The sequence below is a fragment of the Phoca vitulina genome, unplaced genomic scaffold, assembly GCF_004348235.1.
Source record: "Phoca vitulina isolate PV1807 unplaced genomic scaffold, GSC_HSeal_1.0 scaffold4, whole genome shotgun sequence".
Taxonomy (NCBI): Eukaryota; Metazoa; Chordata; class Mammalia; order Carnivora; family Phocidae; genus Phoca; species Phoca vitulina.
In genome coordinates this window covers 71,041,230-71,057,538 of record NW_022589707.1, presented here as the reverse complement: position 1 = coordinate 71,057,538, position 16,309 = coordinate 71,041,230, and the positions used below count along the sequence as shown (strand labels likewise).

General features: G+C 34.4%; 1 protein-coding gene across 1 annotated transcript in view; it reads right to left on the bottom strand.

Moving 5' to 3' along the window:
* SEMA3A (semaphorin 3A) overlaps positions 1-6,543 on the bottom strand; it is a 206,615-nt gene extending 200,072 nt beyond the window's left edge. Inside the window, exon 1 of the mRNA XM_032402269.1 lies at positions 5,857-6,543. Within this exon, the coding sequence (XP_032258160.1) occupies positions 5,857-5,968 (112 nt within the window). The 5' untranslated portion in view covers positions 5,969-6,543. The remainder of the gene's footprint in view (positions 1-5,856) is intronic.
* Between the last annotated feature and the right edge of the window lie 9,766 nt (positions 6,544-16,309).

Here is a 16,309-nt window from a genome sequence, read left to right as displayed (position 1 = left end):
TGTTAAGAACATTTTATGATTCAGACTTAAAAAAATAGGAGCGTATATATATGAACGTATATAAAATATTTAATATACATAGAGACACATGAAGCTGTCCTTCCATCATTCTGATGGTTTGGTACTACTATTTCACTCATTATTTTGTTTTACATTTTACAGATCAATTTCACTTGTAAAGTCTTATTTAAGTTAAAAAATTTGTTTGTTTGTTTATTTATTTATAACCATTTACTTTTCTAGGGTCCAAATGTACCAATAAATGTATGCATGGAGCACATCAAAATCTTAAGCAAACTGCATTTTAACTAATGCTTCTGCACTGTGCATGTTACATCTCCTGACTCTTCTGCCAGTTTTTCCAAACTTGGCCTCCACACATTACTCTGTGTATATTTATCCTAGCAGCCTGCCCATTTCCAAACTAATGAAAGGGCTGTCACAAATTGCTAGTGCCACCTATTAGTGGAAGCATAGAACTGCAAATCATGATAATCCCTTTAAATAGCACCTTAGAAGTCATGAGGGGTAAGATCTATCCCAAGACTCACACTTGTTCTAATTTATGTTTACAGCTGCTGGTCTTTTTAAAATAAGCTTTCACTGCATGCACTAAACTTAGATACTGTCATGAGTTTTGGAGATTTTGCCAATAACTTTGCCCTAATGAATCATTTTATCATAAATTTTTTTTCATAAATGTTTGATAAGTGCAATGTCTTAATCAATTAATATGTAACTCTCTGTGATATAATATCATGACTTTGAAAATGAATGCTGTTAGATCATGACTGATTAAAAATTTACTTTAGTACTGGTTTCTCTGGAAGGTTTTAGAACAATTGAAATACAAATTCTATTTAGCATAGTCCTGGCTTTAGATATAAAATTCTCCCAAACATGTAAAGGTGTGATATTTTGACTTTTGAACTGTGACATGTAGGTGTGTCACTGAAGTTTAAATGAGAAAAATTGGGATAGGAAGGTAAGCCACAAAATTTCTTATTGCCGACTTAAGTTCATGATAATTTTATAAGTTACTTAAAGTACATATCTGAGGTACAATTATACATTCGCCCTAAGCATAAATAGATTATGCTCTGCAACCAAAAGTTTACTTTTATTTCCTTACTAGGAATATATGCGATCATATTATTAATTTTAATTAAATTTATTCTTGAAAGATCTTTCATTTGCATTAATGTTTAGAATATAGAATTTAAATGTAATTCAGCAAAAATCGTAACATTTTTGTTAATTATGTTGTTTGATTTATATGTGATAACTGAAAGTAAGAAAACAAAGAGAAAGAAGTTATCACAGATCTATACATCTATTTAATTGCCTAAATATTCATGTATTTTATATCATTGTCAGGAGTGGAGTCTTGGAAATAATTTATATGAAGAGAAATAACAACATAAAGTTAGAATTGGAAAAATTATCTCTTCAGTATTCAGGTTTCTTTAAGCTAGTAATGACTGAATATCATTATCAAAATCTGGTGGGTTAGAATTTTACATGGCATGGTTTTGTGGTCTCAGTTATTTTCCTGCTTGCTAAAGTCTACACTGTATAAATTATTATTTCAAAGGCCAATCTGGTTGGCAGCTTTAATCAGAGAAGGCACAAATTGGAGACTTTCACTAGCCCACATTTGATCTGACCAGGATTGGATCACAAGATGTGTGACTGAGCATCTTGTTTTATTTTATTTTTCATTATTTTGCCAGAATATATTTGTTGAGTAGGTGAATAAAAACTTCTAGTTTCCAGTGTGCTTAAATTGAAGATTTCAGAATCAAAATATGATTTTTAAAGTTATCAGAATTTGAAAAGAAAAGGCCATGTTAAATAAGGATCATTAAGTCAAATATGCAGCGACTATAGGAGAAAAGATATTGCAATGAATTTATAACTTCTTTGCTCTGTGTGGGTATGTATTGGGTATATATGTATTCAATATATATATATATATATTCCTCTACCTTTCATAGATACTTTTCATTTTAGCTATGAGGAGATTATCAGTATAAGACATATTCCATCCTATAGAAGCATGTGAATACTTGAGATATCCAAGAGGACTTTTCATAGGACCCAAAAGACCATGCCCACTCTAAAATAAATAAATAAATAAATAAATAAATAAATAAATAATTTAAAATATGAAAATCATTGTAAACCAGTAACAAAATTGTTGTAAAGCGTCTGTAAATTTCACAACCTGTAGGTTGCCAAGATTACTTTTTCTCAGCTATAAGACATTAACGTAAAGTTTTGTCATTCAAATATACCCAGATATTCATGTATGTACACATATATATGTTTGTATGCGTGTATCTGTGTGCTCTGGTAGAAGTAAAGAAAAATCCTGAAAAGTCACCAAGTTTAATTAGTAAATCATTATTCGTATTAATGAAATTTGAAGTGATCATAATGTACTGAGCAATGAAAAAAGGGCTTTTGTAAATTTTATTTCATAATTTTAAATTAAATATTATCTTCTATTATCAGAAAGATCTGTGTGAGAATTTTGATTTAATTGATAATCGCATTGTTACAATAATTAGACTCTGAGGGGAAAGAAAAGCTTTACAAAGTATGAAAAGAAGGCCTTTAAAACATTTATTTAAGTGCTATTTACTAAATCCTCCCTGTGAAAGTAAAGTTAAAGACATTGATTTAACCTTTGGATTCACATGATCACCATCACATTCAGACTTGCATATGTCTTTGATTTCTACTAAAACTGAAGCACACAGTGTCCTGGAAAAGCTCATTACATTGAGTGATGGAACATTTGTCATTTGTTTAAAACCCCAAACCTAATTTATTTCCTTGTGATTTCCATAGGTTTTTCTGAAGTCTTCATTGTACCACACACTCCAAAAGGAAATTATATGATAGTCTGGTTTTTCATGAGAAAAGTGAAATCTGACTAGTTTTGTAGGAGAAATAAACAGTTATGCATCAATTTTAAAAAGAAACATTTTAACATTTAGTTCTATTACATATATTTAAGGAAGGCAAAAGTATCTCTGAGAGAATGTTTCTTGAGGATAATTTGTATGTGACTGCTGAGATTTACAGAGTTCTCACATTTGCTTCCCCCACAAGGATTCTAAATCAGATTGGTTCAGAGGAAAAGCCAGCATACCCCATTTTTCTAATATTATCACTTCTCCAGATGGTCCTGAACACATCTATTCAATCCCTTTTTCCTAGAAAGTAAAGAGGTACCTTATTAGATATATATGTACATCCACTACAAAGGCTTCCTTCTTTTTCTTCTTTTTCTTTCTCATTTAACATATCAAATCTCTTTCGTTTCCTACTAGGCAAGATGACAAGTAGAAAGTAAGCACAGTGATTGCCTGAAACTTCGTCTTAGCAACCTGAGCAATGAGAGTTAATGGTGGATCTTTGAAAACAAGTGACCATGGGAAATTAGGGTTGGCAGGGATTTAACTCTTCATGAATCATGCTGGAATATTTTTAAGGGCAAAGCAGTGGATGTTTTAACCGTGTTTGACATCTAATTAAGGAGGAAAAAGAAGTAGCTTAAAAAAAATCTCTATTATAGTTTAGAAACAAAGTACTGACAATTGGCTACCAGGCATTTGCTTTGGCAAAACATGTAGAGACAAAAAGGTAATGACAGACCAATAAAATGACAGAAGAAAAATTGCTTGGGCCATTCCTTTTCTTCTTCTTCTTGTTGTTCATTTCACAGTTTATTTTACCAAGTTGCTAAGCCCTAGGTATTTCAATAGAATTGTTATGTAGGTGTGGGGCAGTTTGTGATTAAAAAAATAATAATAATTCTAATGGATGCCATTGCTAAAAGGAGTTGATAAAGACAGTGTCCAATATATACATATTGTCAATATACACAAGTTTAAAGCCTGTACACATATCAAAGGACTATTCTAATTAAATGCTATCTGTTTAGTATATAGAAAGGAATGGCACCTCTTCTATAATGAAGAGTAATCTATTACCATGGAAATAAAATTCTTGCAAAATAAATATAATTCTCAATTCTTATTTATTTTACAATTTATTTAGCATTTAAACAAGTGTCCCCAAATCTAGTAGATTTTTAAAGTGTGTTTCAGGCTTCAAATTTGTTACTCTAAAATTATAACATACAGCCATTCTCATCTTCAAGAAGTAAAGTTGCATGTGAAACTTACTCATAAGGCATATAAACTTGGATAAAATCGACCATCAAGCTAAGTATTATTTGATGGCATTCTCTTCAAGAATGAAAATGGAAAGCAAAAACTGAGGAAAATACAGATGCCATGATATCATATACTATAAAAATAATTTAAAGACAGTTACTAGAGATATAATAGAGATTTAATTAAATATTTAATAGAGGCCATATAATTTTTAAAAATCTTGTCTGATAAGTACAATTGCAATTCTGTTTGCTAATGTTTTAAATCCATTTCCACTTTAATCACTAGGAAACTATTATAGGAAAAATAAATGTATCTTTCAACCCAATGTGTTTTATCTAGCAAGTATTAATTCCAAATAAACACATTTAATAGGTGTTGAATTTTCTAATCCAAAGTGTGAAAATTACATCTCTCTTTCCTATTTGTGGTCCTCATTCACACTAGAGCATTCAGAAAGAGATGTTCCCCATCATGTGAAAATTAAAGAATATGTTTCTGGCATAAAAGCAGTGTGCAGTAGACAGACATCTCTACAGACAGATTTAATGATTTTCTTTCACATTATAGGCTAAAACCAGAATACAATTGAAGCTTCCCACTGCCCCACCCCCAATTCCCGAAATCTGAGAATCATAAGAAAGCAACACCTTAGGGAGTAAAAGTACTTGAGTTAAAGCATTTTAATCTCCAACTCCATTTTTACTAATATCTCAGTTATATAAACACTGTCTTTCATTAAAAGTTTTATATATATATAATTTTCCATCTATGTTAGCATTATTTGATACATCTATCTATAAAATCTGTATAAACAAATATAGGACAAATATTTTCTTTGAAGTCCTCATTAAAAACCAAGCATATGCATTAAACTGTGACCAAATAAAGTACTAGCAACCATGTGATAAAGCTTTTTTTCCTTTCTTAAATTTATACTCTTTTTGAAAAGAAGTTCCCACAACTAGCTGTACAACCAGAAAGTAATGTCTCTTCAGTTCTCACTAAAGTACATATGGAATTAAATAACATTATATTTCAAAGGCTTTAGCTTTACACCAATTAGCCAAATACACAGTCTTTTGTACAATCATAACACACTGTGGAAAAACTAGTCTGTTCCCTCCAGTTTATATTCTCTTGGCAAACCATGATCTACTGCTTATGTTAAGCATCTGATTGTCAGATTTGAACAAACTGAATATTCATGATGACGATTAACCATTTAGTGCCTAAAACTAAGAAAATACAATATATCGTAACAATTACTATAGGTGAAGCATTCACATCTACAAAGAGACTATTTTTGCAATAGCAATTTTTTAAAGATATTTTAATATAAGTAGAGTCAGAAAAATTAACAGAACATATGATCACATATACAGCTCAGCATTTACCAGGCATTCAGCTCTTCTCTGCAAATGTGATTAAATGTTCTTTGTTTGCATTTAAATTGTCATATATCAAACAGGAGACATGCTTTTATAAAAAAGTGTTTAAATCATCTCAGAAAGATACACACAATCACATAGGTTTCCCAGGTTAAACTCAAGGTTTTACGGTTTGGGTTGGGAGGGAGTTCAAGGAATGAAAAGGTTGGGGCGGGGGGGGGGGGGGCAGGGGTCATTACAAAGCTAGCCGAAATAAAAGAAAAATAAAGATTTACCTTTGTAGGATAATTTCAGCCTTGGTACATTGTTCTTCCCATTTTGATAGTTTGCTCTCGCTGTAAGTAATACTCCCCAGAAAAGACAGACAATCCTAGCGAACCAGCCCATGCTGCAGACGCTGTAGGTCCTTATGCTGCTTCAGCCTTCCCTCCTGTATTGTGCGGCCAGAGAAGTTCAAACAATCTGGAAACTGGAGGTAACAGGTGATTTAGGTCAGTTTCATTCATAAATGCAGACAATCAAGACCTCACGGCAACACTAACACGTCGTCTTCTGTAATAGTCACTGAAGCCCAGAAACTTCAAACCCTCCAAAAAAAAAAAAAAAAAAATCGAGCCAGGCACCGGATAATGAGGCACAACTGTTGTGTGGAAAGAAAAAAAAAAAAAATTAACAAGGGCTGCGGCAGTGGTGCTTAAGAAGCAGTTCCTTTTATCTAGGCTCTTCTGATAGCCGGTGGCGGACTCTAATCCTGCTCTCTGCTTCATTCGGCTCCGGGGAAGCAGAATGAAAGGGAAACAGAGAAAGAGAGAGAGAGAGAGAGAGAGAGAGAGAGAGAGAGAGAGGAACCGTGAGCAGCGCGGACTTTTCCTGTACACATGTAGGGAGAGATGACACAAGATCTCACAGACAGGTTTTCCCAACACTCACTAGACTGGCTGACAATGGGAGAACAGGCGAGCTCAACCCACTCCCCTTCCCTCCTGTCACACAACACATGCAAAAAACATCTCATAGAGATTAGAGCCGGGAGCAGAACCCTCCAGCGTGCCTCTCTGAAAGGCATGGAGCTATAAATTTACTTCCCAAGGCACGCGTTGTTTTATAGCCATTTTTAGGTGCAATTTTGATTAAAAAAATCTGAATTCTGCTACCCACAAAATTTACAACTAATACTCATGATATAGTTCCTTTGAACTTGTGTGTTATATGTGTGTATGTATGTGTATCTATATACATATAGATGCATATACATATGCATATGTGTCTACATGGGTATCTTTTTCACCACTATAACTTGAACCACTGAAGGTTTTAAAGCCTTGTTAGGGATCATTCCCTCTCCCCAACAAACCCCCTTGGCTCAACTCCCTCCTTCCCCCGCCCCACTGCAATTTCAGTGAAGAAATTCCTAGTACAGCCCATTTCAACAATCAGTTCAAGACAAATATAGGTCCACTGAGAATTATAAATTACAACTCAAAGGGATACTCAGAATTTAAAAACATCTATGGTTTTCCAGCTTCTGGAATGCCCTGGCTAACATTTGTAATGCATCACACATCTCATTAATTAAAGCCACTTCCCTAGTTTTGGTTTAAAGGGCAGAGGAAGATGACAAAGTTCACAAAAGTCCCTGCTGAGTGTCAAGGACCAACGTAAAGAGAGTATCTCTGTGTCTTCATGACCTGGTGAAAGGTTACTAAATTTTCTGTGCACATGAATGTGTGTGTTCAGGCAGTCATACAGACACTATTAGTTCTTTCCTAAATACACATTTTGTCTGAGGTGTTTCAATTTCCTCTTCTATTTTTCTTTTGATTTTCCCCAAAGCTGATATCCTTATAGGATTTGGGGGGTTGGGATATATAGAAGTTAATAGGACAGAACTTTCCCCTCTTTACTACTCAACTCTCTCTGCCCTCCCCGCCCCCCATACAACACACACAATTGAAATACAGAAGAGAGACCCCTACTTCAATAGTATGGAAATTTCTCAACTGAAACAAGAGGGTGAGTCTCCCAATTACAAACGTAAACACTTACTGAAAGTGGCTTAGTATTCTTATGGAAAAAGATCTAAGCATCGCCACTATAGCTTTCATGACTTAATGTCTACAGACCAATAGGGAAAACGCATCTCCCTCCCCCCCTCCCTCTTTCTGTCCGTCCGTCTCTCTTCTGTCTCTCTGTCACTGTCTCTGTCTCTCTTCGTGTGTGTGTGTGTGTGTGTGTGTGTGTGTGTAGGAGGAGGAAGAGGATGAAGAGAATTTAAAAGAGGGAGAATGGGGGACGGGGTGGAGGGGTTCTCTCTACTTCACTAGATTGATTCATCAAACTGACCGTATTGTATTTGTCAGTTTCGGCAAGCCTATTGATCAGTCAGTATTGTTAAGAAAATAAAATCCAAAAATAATGTTGATTTTACTGATTCCCACACTTGTTATCCTGAGCACTCTTCATGCTCTAGGCAATGGATTAAGGCTACAAACGACAAGAGGCTTGTCTGTCTTCCATGGATTACTCTCTATAGACATTTATTCTACAGAGGAATTCATGTTACTTCGGGATTACTTAGAGGATTGGACTAATGAATTATCCTTTTGAAATATCACATATAATTAGTTTAAATAGTTGCACCATTTTCATTAATATGTATTTTAAATGTCTTTAAATATTTATTTTTTCTCTAGCTCTTGGTACCTAGGGTAGAGGAACAAGTTTATATTTGTCAAAACTAAACAGGATAAGCAAATTTAGAAATGTATCCATTTCACTTGCGTAATGTCTAATTCTGAAACATTCTGATGTGTTCCAGGAAAAAATGAAAGGTTGTAGGTAAAATTCAGATAAAAGAGGATCAGAATTGAATCCATGGGGAGGAAAGACATTCAATCTGGATTCTGAACCACAAAATCAGGACAGAGTTATTTAATTTTGTAAAACAAGTAGTTTAAATTAATGTTGAAGTCTGGAATTTGGTAGCACAGACACCCCATGTTTAGAAACACACACATAATAAAAAAAAAACCCACTTTCATTATTTATCTGTTTGATATTTTTCTTACCCTCTAAATGTTTTATGATCTTTGTGTCTTTTCAAATGTTTGAAAGCTTAATAAATTCACCTTCACATTTGCTTATCTGTGGACTTTTTATTTAAAAGTATGAAAACAGTAAATTCTTTGGGTAAGCCTAACTGTGCTAGACTGATTAAATTATAAAATAATAGAAAAGTGTAGGCATGCCATAGATATTTTAACTGTAATTTAAAAGAAAAGAAAAGAAAAACTACATGCCTGAAAAATACAAAAGTATTTGGAACCTATATTTCTACCTCTTTCGAAGTCTTTGACTTTCGTCAGGGTTCAAGTCGTTTTCAACTTTTTTCTTATACTCCCAAATACATAAAGGATAATGAAGGTTAAACATATTTCTTAGCTGAGGCAGAAACAAAGTAGGGGTGGATCTGGGTGGGTGTTTATCAGAACTTTTCAAAATCTGGGTGAAATGGAAATTTTGATTCACCCCCCAAGGAACATCACTCCCTATTCTGACAGTCTGTGGCTGAAGCTCTGGCATGAGTAAGTCTGCCCTATTTGTTACCTTAGCCATTGATTTTAGCGCATCATTTACTACTCTTTAAAAGTTAGAAATATTATACTGACCTTTAACATTAAATTTTATTTAAGGCATAAATGAAAAATTTTATTTTGCTTTTTTCTCAAAGTAGTCTCTCATTCCATGATTCTCTAACTCACAGTCTATATCATGTGCTATAACTAACTACTTGCAGGTGAATCCTTAATATCTGTTTAAATTTCAGCTTTTCAGATGTGATTAACTCCTACTACAGAGTCAAATTTGAGCAGGTGCTTACTATGGTGATCAGGCTGTTATATACATTTCTGTCATGTAAATCAGCAGTTTTTAACCTCACCCCACTCCATATTGAGATGGATTACAAAGACTTTCGAGTGAGGGTGACAGTTTTCTGGGTGGTGTGCTTGATTTCCTAGAGAAACAACACTTCCAACTTCCCATCAGGTTGGTTAAGTTTTGTTTTACCCCAAAGACCTGTATAGTCAGAGAAGATACATATTAAAGCCTTTCTCCATTGAAAATGTATTTTTGACCTTTGCAGGTATTGGATAAAACCAATGTGATATTTTTTTAAATGCCTGCTGTCTGAATTTTATTTATTATGAAACAAATTGGGATGGCCACCAACATTGTAATTTAAGAGCAGAAATGATTGTTCTCACTTGTGAGATGGTATTCCAAGTACTTCCTCAGGTTATAGATACCCTGGATCTTACTGTGAGTGGTAGGAGAAAACTCTTCCTATATTTGTGCATAGAAGAATATAAGGAGAAATATAATTTAGATGTATTTAAAAATTTAGTGCATTAAATATACCTGAAGTTACGGTGCACTTTGGTAAACACACTTGCCTCTCCCTGTAATCCCACTCCACCCCTGTTTTATTGTGGTTGAATAGAGCACTGCTCCCAAAATATGTGCTTCTGACAGAAGTAGATGACCTCTTTAGGAGAAATACCTGGGTTCAGAATTTTAGAATGAGTTGGTTAACCAGTACTAAAAACAAATATTCGGTACCCTCTCCAAGGTGTTACTCAACTGAGTCACGTAAAAACAATCAAACAACAAAACAAAACAAAAATCCTGATATTAGTTTCCATCTAACGTCTGCTATTTCTCACTTTTTTTTTTTTTCTTCAAGGGATGCTTCATTGCTCTATGAGAAAGGCCTCTGATCAACAGAATTATAGCAAATGTCATAGTCGAACATTTGTCCTTGTTCTGACATCTCATGTTGGAAATTCATTTTTAATGAGGGTTTTTCTGGTACAGGGAATTTGAAACCTTTTCTTTTTCTAAAAAAGAATTGCGTGGGTGAAAACATTCTTTAGAAGATCAGAAGACATCTTATTAATTGGGCAAACGAAATAGTTGATGCATTCTATGTTCTAGCCAAAAATGATAGATTTGAGAACTACTGTAGTAGTCACTGGGAGCTGGGGGTGGCAGGTTAAAAGCAATATTTAAGAAATTAAGTTAAACTTTTCAGAATCTGACCCTTGTGAATGCTTTTAGTATAAGCAACATGTGAAAGCATGAGTTGAGAGGAGGAGTTGGTAAAAGGCAAAGGGAATTCACTCTCTAGGGAAGCATTAACTCTTCCTTTGCTCTTTAACCCCCCTGCCCACACCCCTCTCTCCCCCCGCCCTCCCCAATCCCATAAATGGAGATTTCAGGAAAATAAGCTCATCCCTCCTCTGGGATGCTTTTGTAACAGCTTGGGAAAAAAACAAAACAAAACAAAACTGTTTTGTGTTTTCTCTCGTGACATCAATGTTCATGATACTTTAAGGTATTAAATAGGGAACTCAAAAGACTCCTTGTTTTTCAAATGAATTGAAGTGATAAATGTTAGATGAATGCAGGAGATTAGAATCTGCCAGTCACATTACTTGTGGCTGCAGATTTTAATAAAAGTTTTAGACAATTAAGGGTATCAGAAATTATAGCGGAAGTTCTTGAATGGTAAGGTGAGGTGGTAGATTCCCTTTCTTTGAGGATCTGAATTGTGGGGCTGAGTAGGTGAGTTTTATTGGGTTACCAAGTTTGAGTGGGGGATGGAAAAGAGTGACAAAAAAGGGATGCATTAACATTTTGTTTATGGTTAGAATCAGAGCTGCCAGAAGTGGCTAAAATCCAGTTATTAGGAACATGAAGGATTATTTATCCAGTCTCTCTTCTTTTGATGTCTTAAAGCCATCGTATTTTTCAACATTTTAAACTGTTTTAAACATGGGAGTTTTTCTTTTCCACCATCTCTTTAAGGAGCTTGCCATCACTTACAGCTTCTTTATCAGATTATCTGATAAGTGAATGCAGTGTCCCTGAATATTAACATATTGAAATAACAAAACAATGAAAATATCAAAATACCTGCTTTTTTTTGCCTTTTTTTTTTTTTTTAAAGTGTCTCCACCTCAACTCAAATGGAACAAGAAAGTTTTCAAGTGAGACAAAAATCCCATTGTTAATACTGATCAGTACAGGCCAGGCAGTGAAGGGGAAAAAATGAGGCATCCATGGAATACCAATGAAACGAGCAGGTTGGCTGTTGAGTGTTTCAGAATATGAAGTTATTAATTATTTGGCTTTCAGTAAAGGCATATCCACACCTTCTCACCGAATAAATAAATAGGCAGATCTGTATTAAATAAACAAGATGAAGAAACTATGTAGGGGTGTTTCAAGGATTACTTTACATCTGACTCAGGCAAAGCAGATGCATTTTGTTACCCACTGTTTCACCTCAGATGTTAAGTTTCCTAAAATCTCTATATTCTAGGCACAGGCCTCCCCCCCCCCTTTTTTTTTAAATGTTTTTAAAGAGTTTGCAACTGATAATGATGGAGAGCAGAAATGCTGAAACCTAGAATTAAAGGTCTTTAAAAGGGTTTATTATAATGGCAAACCCAACTGTCTGGCAATGGTGACTCAAAATCTACAGTGCGTTCTGGTTTTCAAGGGCACAGATTTCTCCAAATTGCAAGAGTTAGGAAGAAAAGACCTCAGTTATTTTCTTCCCTTTTCTCTCCTGTCTCAAGTGTTAAATATCATTTGGTCCAGTCTATGCACCCCTATTTTCTCCTTTGTGGCATGGGGGTGGGGTTAGAATGATATGCCAGGTTTCATTTCACTGTGTTGGCTACAAGAGCACCTGTCACCTTATGGGAGAGATTAGGAAATGTCTTGTTTATCAGCTAACAATTTATTATTATTATTATTAATAAATGATTTATGAAGAAAATTCAAATCTTCCCCATTTTTCCTCAGGGCCCATCCATACAATAAATCTCTTTGAAAATCAATCAACATAAATTCATTTTCTCATGCCTGCTGTATCGATGAGAAGAGAAATAACATCCAATATGCCCAACCTTGACTCTTCTTAAATTACAGATCCAAGTTGAAAATGGTTTGACTTGAGGACTTAAATGATAATGTGATGATTCCCATGCTTGTTTTTTAAGAGTTGATCCATGGCTTTGGTAATTTAGAGCAAAGACCCCCAAATACCTAACAGAGTGAGTATTATAAAACTCTATTTGAGGCATAAAAATTTTTTTGAACTTACAGCTTTTAATAATAAGTGAGTGCATTTCTCTTCAGTGTAACTTTGTAGAAATGACATTTGATTTTTTGGTTTTGATAGAATCAGATGGTTTAGTGTTTGGCGATCTCATTTTGACATATTAAATAATTACTACAGATTTAATGATGTTGTGAAACCTATTTCGATTCTGTTAAGCCAAAATAAAAATGTTTAGAGAAATAAGAAAACTAAATTTGAATGAATCAAGCTCAACATACTAATCTATTTCTTGGGCTGTCAACACGAGTTTGAAGGCATTTGCGACTGTGTGGAAGCCGGCAAACCCCACATGGTTCCAGAGATGCGACTGTAAATAGACTCTTTCTTTACTCTCAAATCCAGTTACCTGTGAAAACATTTTACTTACCATATTTCTTGCATTATTTATTTCGTATTTACCTGTTCATTCAACAAAATTTTGAGCATCACGTAGGTGTCAATCATTGTGACTTGCAAAACAAATTCCAAGTTTTTTGAGAACAGTGATATGTATTCCCAGTAAGGAGCGCCAGTTTATATTTTATTTTTTGGTAACTTTCTACCACAGAGCATAAAAACTGTCTGCAAAGCTTTCTGTGCCTATTTTGCCGAGAGGGCTTTATTTATTTATTTAAAATATAGCTCTACTGCTATTTTCTTTCTTTATTTTATTAATTTTTTAATTTTTAAAATTTGTTTTAATTTTTATTTTTTTAATTTAAATTCAATTAATTAGTATATAATGTATTATTAGTTTCAGAGGTAGACTACTATTTTCTTTTCATCAAACCCTGTATCTGTTTTCATTCCTCATATACTATCTTCTCTGTTATTGTGGAAGACCCTAGCTGATGACAGATTGTCTACATATTTTGTTGGATTACTTATGATTATAGGCTATTGTATTCCCCTAAAATTAATCTGCCTATATGAGGATTTTGCATTAGGGACTCAGGATATAAGATCGCTTGAAAAAAAGAAAGAAAGAACAGAAAAGGTCTTGCATGATTTTTCACATCCTTTTATGAGTATTCCGGGAGCTGTCTCTTCTGTGAGTCTATGATGCTGTGTGCATATATCTATTATAGCTCTTACTACTTTATAAGGTTCTTCAGTACACTCTAATCTCAAAAAGGAAAAGAAACTTTTAAAATCTTATTTTCAGTGCTCAGCATAGCATTCAGCACAGAGTAAAGTTTAACCTATTAATTAGTGAATTAATTAATTCATTAAAGTGTAAGAGAAAAAATATCCTAGGTAGTGAAAATATTGTGGCCCAGAAATCTCACAACTTTAATAAATAGTCTCGTAGAAATAATTTATTTGCAGATATAATTGCACTAGTTTTCCATGCTCTGAAAATAAGCACGTATCGGAGTGTAGACAGTAGCATTACAGAGAGTTCTAATTTGCTCATTTAAAATGCTGCTAATGTAATGATATTACAGCCCATGAAAGAGAGTATCTTTGGCTCCTCCTTCAAAGCATGGGAAGTGTCATTGTTTTATTATTTTTATTATTATTATTATTATTATTATACAGCTATGTATTTCTTCTCAGATTAGAGACCTCTCTTCAGATTTCCTTAGCCTTCAAATGATGATAGTATGTTGCTAACAGGGTTTGAAATAAGCATTCTAACAGGGTTTCCTAATGTATAGTGTTTCCAAATGGCAGGCAATAAGTTCTTATTTTTTTTTCGTTTTAAAAATTAAGAATGGTGGTTATAAAACTCCCAGAAAGAAAGACACCGCGACTGTGAAAATGCATGTATTATATGAGACAGGATATGTAGGTTTAAAGCACAAGACTACAATTTGTAGCAATACAACTGAAATTTTAGCTTCTTTGTCTAGAAATGAAGTTGATCATCCCCCTCTTCCCAAAGCCTGTTAAGATCAAATCAGATACCACTTTGGCATTGCCCAACGCAAGCACATCCAGGAAGTCAGGGTTCCTAGGCCAAGTTTCCGCATCCACACCCAAGGGAGCCAGCCTCTGTGGTCACAGGGTTTGGCCCAACCTCTGGGCATCAGAATTGAAAATGAGGAGGAGCCAGGGCATCATGTCGATATTGTTGAGAAAGAAAACAGTGATTCTAAAATGCCCTCTTGGAGAAAGAAGAGATGACCCCTTCAGAATCCCTGCAGTAGATACTACAAATGTTAGATGAAAAAGAAGAATGGAGGAGCTCGGCTGCTATTAATTTTAGGGTTTGAAAAGTTGTCCTGTAAGTATTGCATGTTAGATTTTAAATGCTCCAAATTTACATATCAAGTGCAGCAGGTTTGACCACAGAGAATAAGATATCTAAATTAGAATACGAAGAGTAGAGAAAGCGGTAGTAAGAAACCATGACTTTAACAAGCATGAGGTCGCCTTTGCTAATCAGCCCGGCAACTCTAGGCAGCTGCAGACTGAAGGAGACCAGCATTTCACCTCTTAACAAATTGGTGGTGACTCACTTGGCCAGATGTTTATTTGAGATCCTCCACCTTTCACAGTTTGCACGGTACGGAAAGAATTGTATCTTTTATGGTAAATCAAGCCTTAATTAGAAGAGGACCCACTACGGGCACTAAATCCTCAACATGCAAGTGAGTTTTAATAACCTAAGTTGCAAGCTTCGTACGTTGGTGAGTATTTATGTTTCAGAGCAAATTATTTTCCCAGATAAGTGTCATACTTAACTTTGGGAAGCAGAGAAGTTTAGGTCATCAGGTGAAACACCTGTATAACTATTATGGGAATATCTCCTGCTACTCTTTATATTTTAAGTCATTAAGTCTCACAGGTCAACAGCACTCTTTAGCATTTTAACTGTTCAAGAATTTTCTTTCATGCTGTTTTCAAAACACTAGGGAATCTTGATTGGCTGGTAAATAAGTTAATTTTCCATCCTAATGGAAAGTTTTACTATAATAGTTTCAACAGGAACATTTCCCTTTTACCTTTATTATCACTGTTAAAATACACTGGCAAAGATGCGGCAACGAGTAACACTACACAACGATCTTTGAAGAGTTTCTCAAGTCTGTACACGGATACCCACCAAACTCCATTTAGATTCAGAGATAAATTATGGATATCTTAATTTACAAAATAAGTGCATTTTCACAATTATTTTTTCTTAATAATTGCCAGAAGTTAAAACATAGCAAAGTATAAAAATACAGTCGCAACAATCCGAATAGAATTACAGTTTCTATTTTCGCCTAAGTATCAGTCCATGGCAAAACTTTCTAGACGTTATCGGCCATAAGCAGAGGGATAGGTGAAGCAGATTTTAAAGAAAGAATCGTGTTTTATAAACCTACACCGAATTTTAAAAGTCCATGCTGTTGGACTCCCTCAAAAATGCTGTGTTTCCAGTGTAGTTAACAGCGTTTTCAAATGTGAATTCAATAAATGTGGAAAGCCGCTTAGTCTCCCACTAAATTGAGTCTATCAGAAAGTGGTTCAAATGTCACTAATTATTTTATAGGAATAATCATGTTGTAGCTTTAAACAAACTTAAGCTTTAGTCTACTTTAAGACCGGAGTGCCAGGATGAAAAT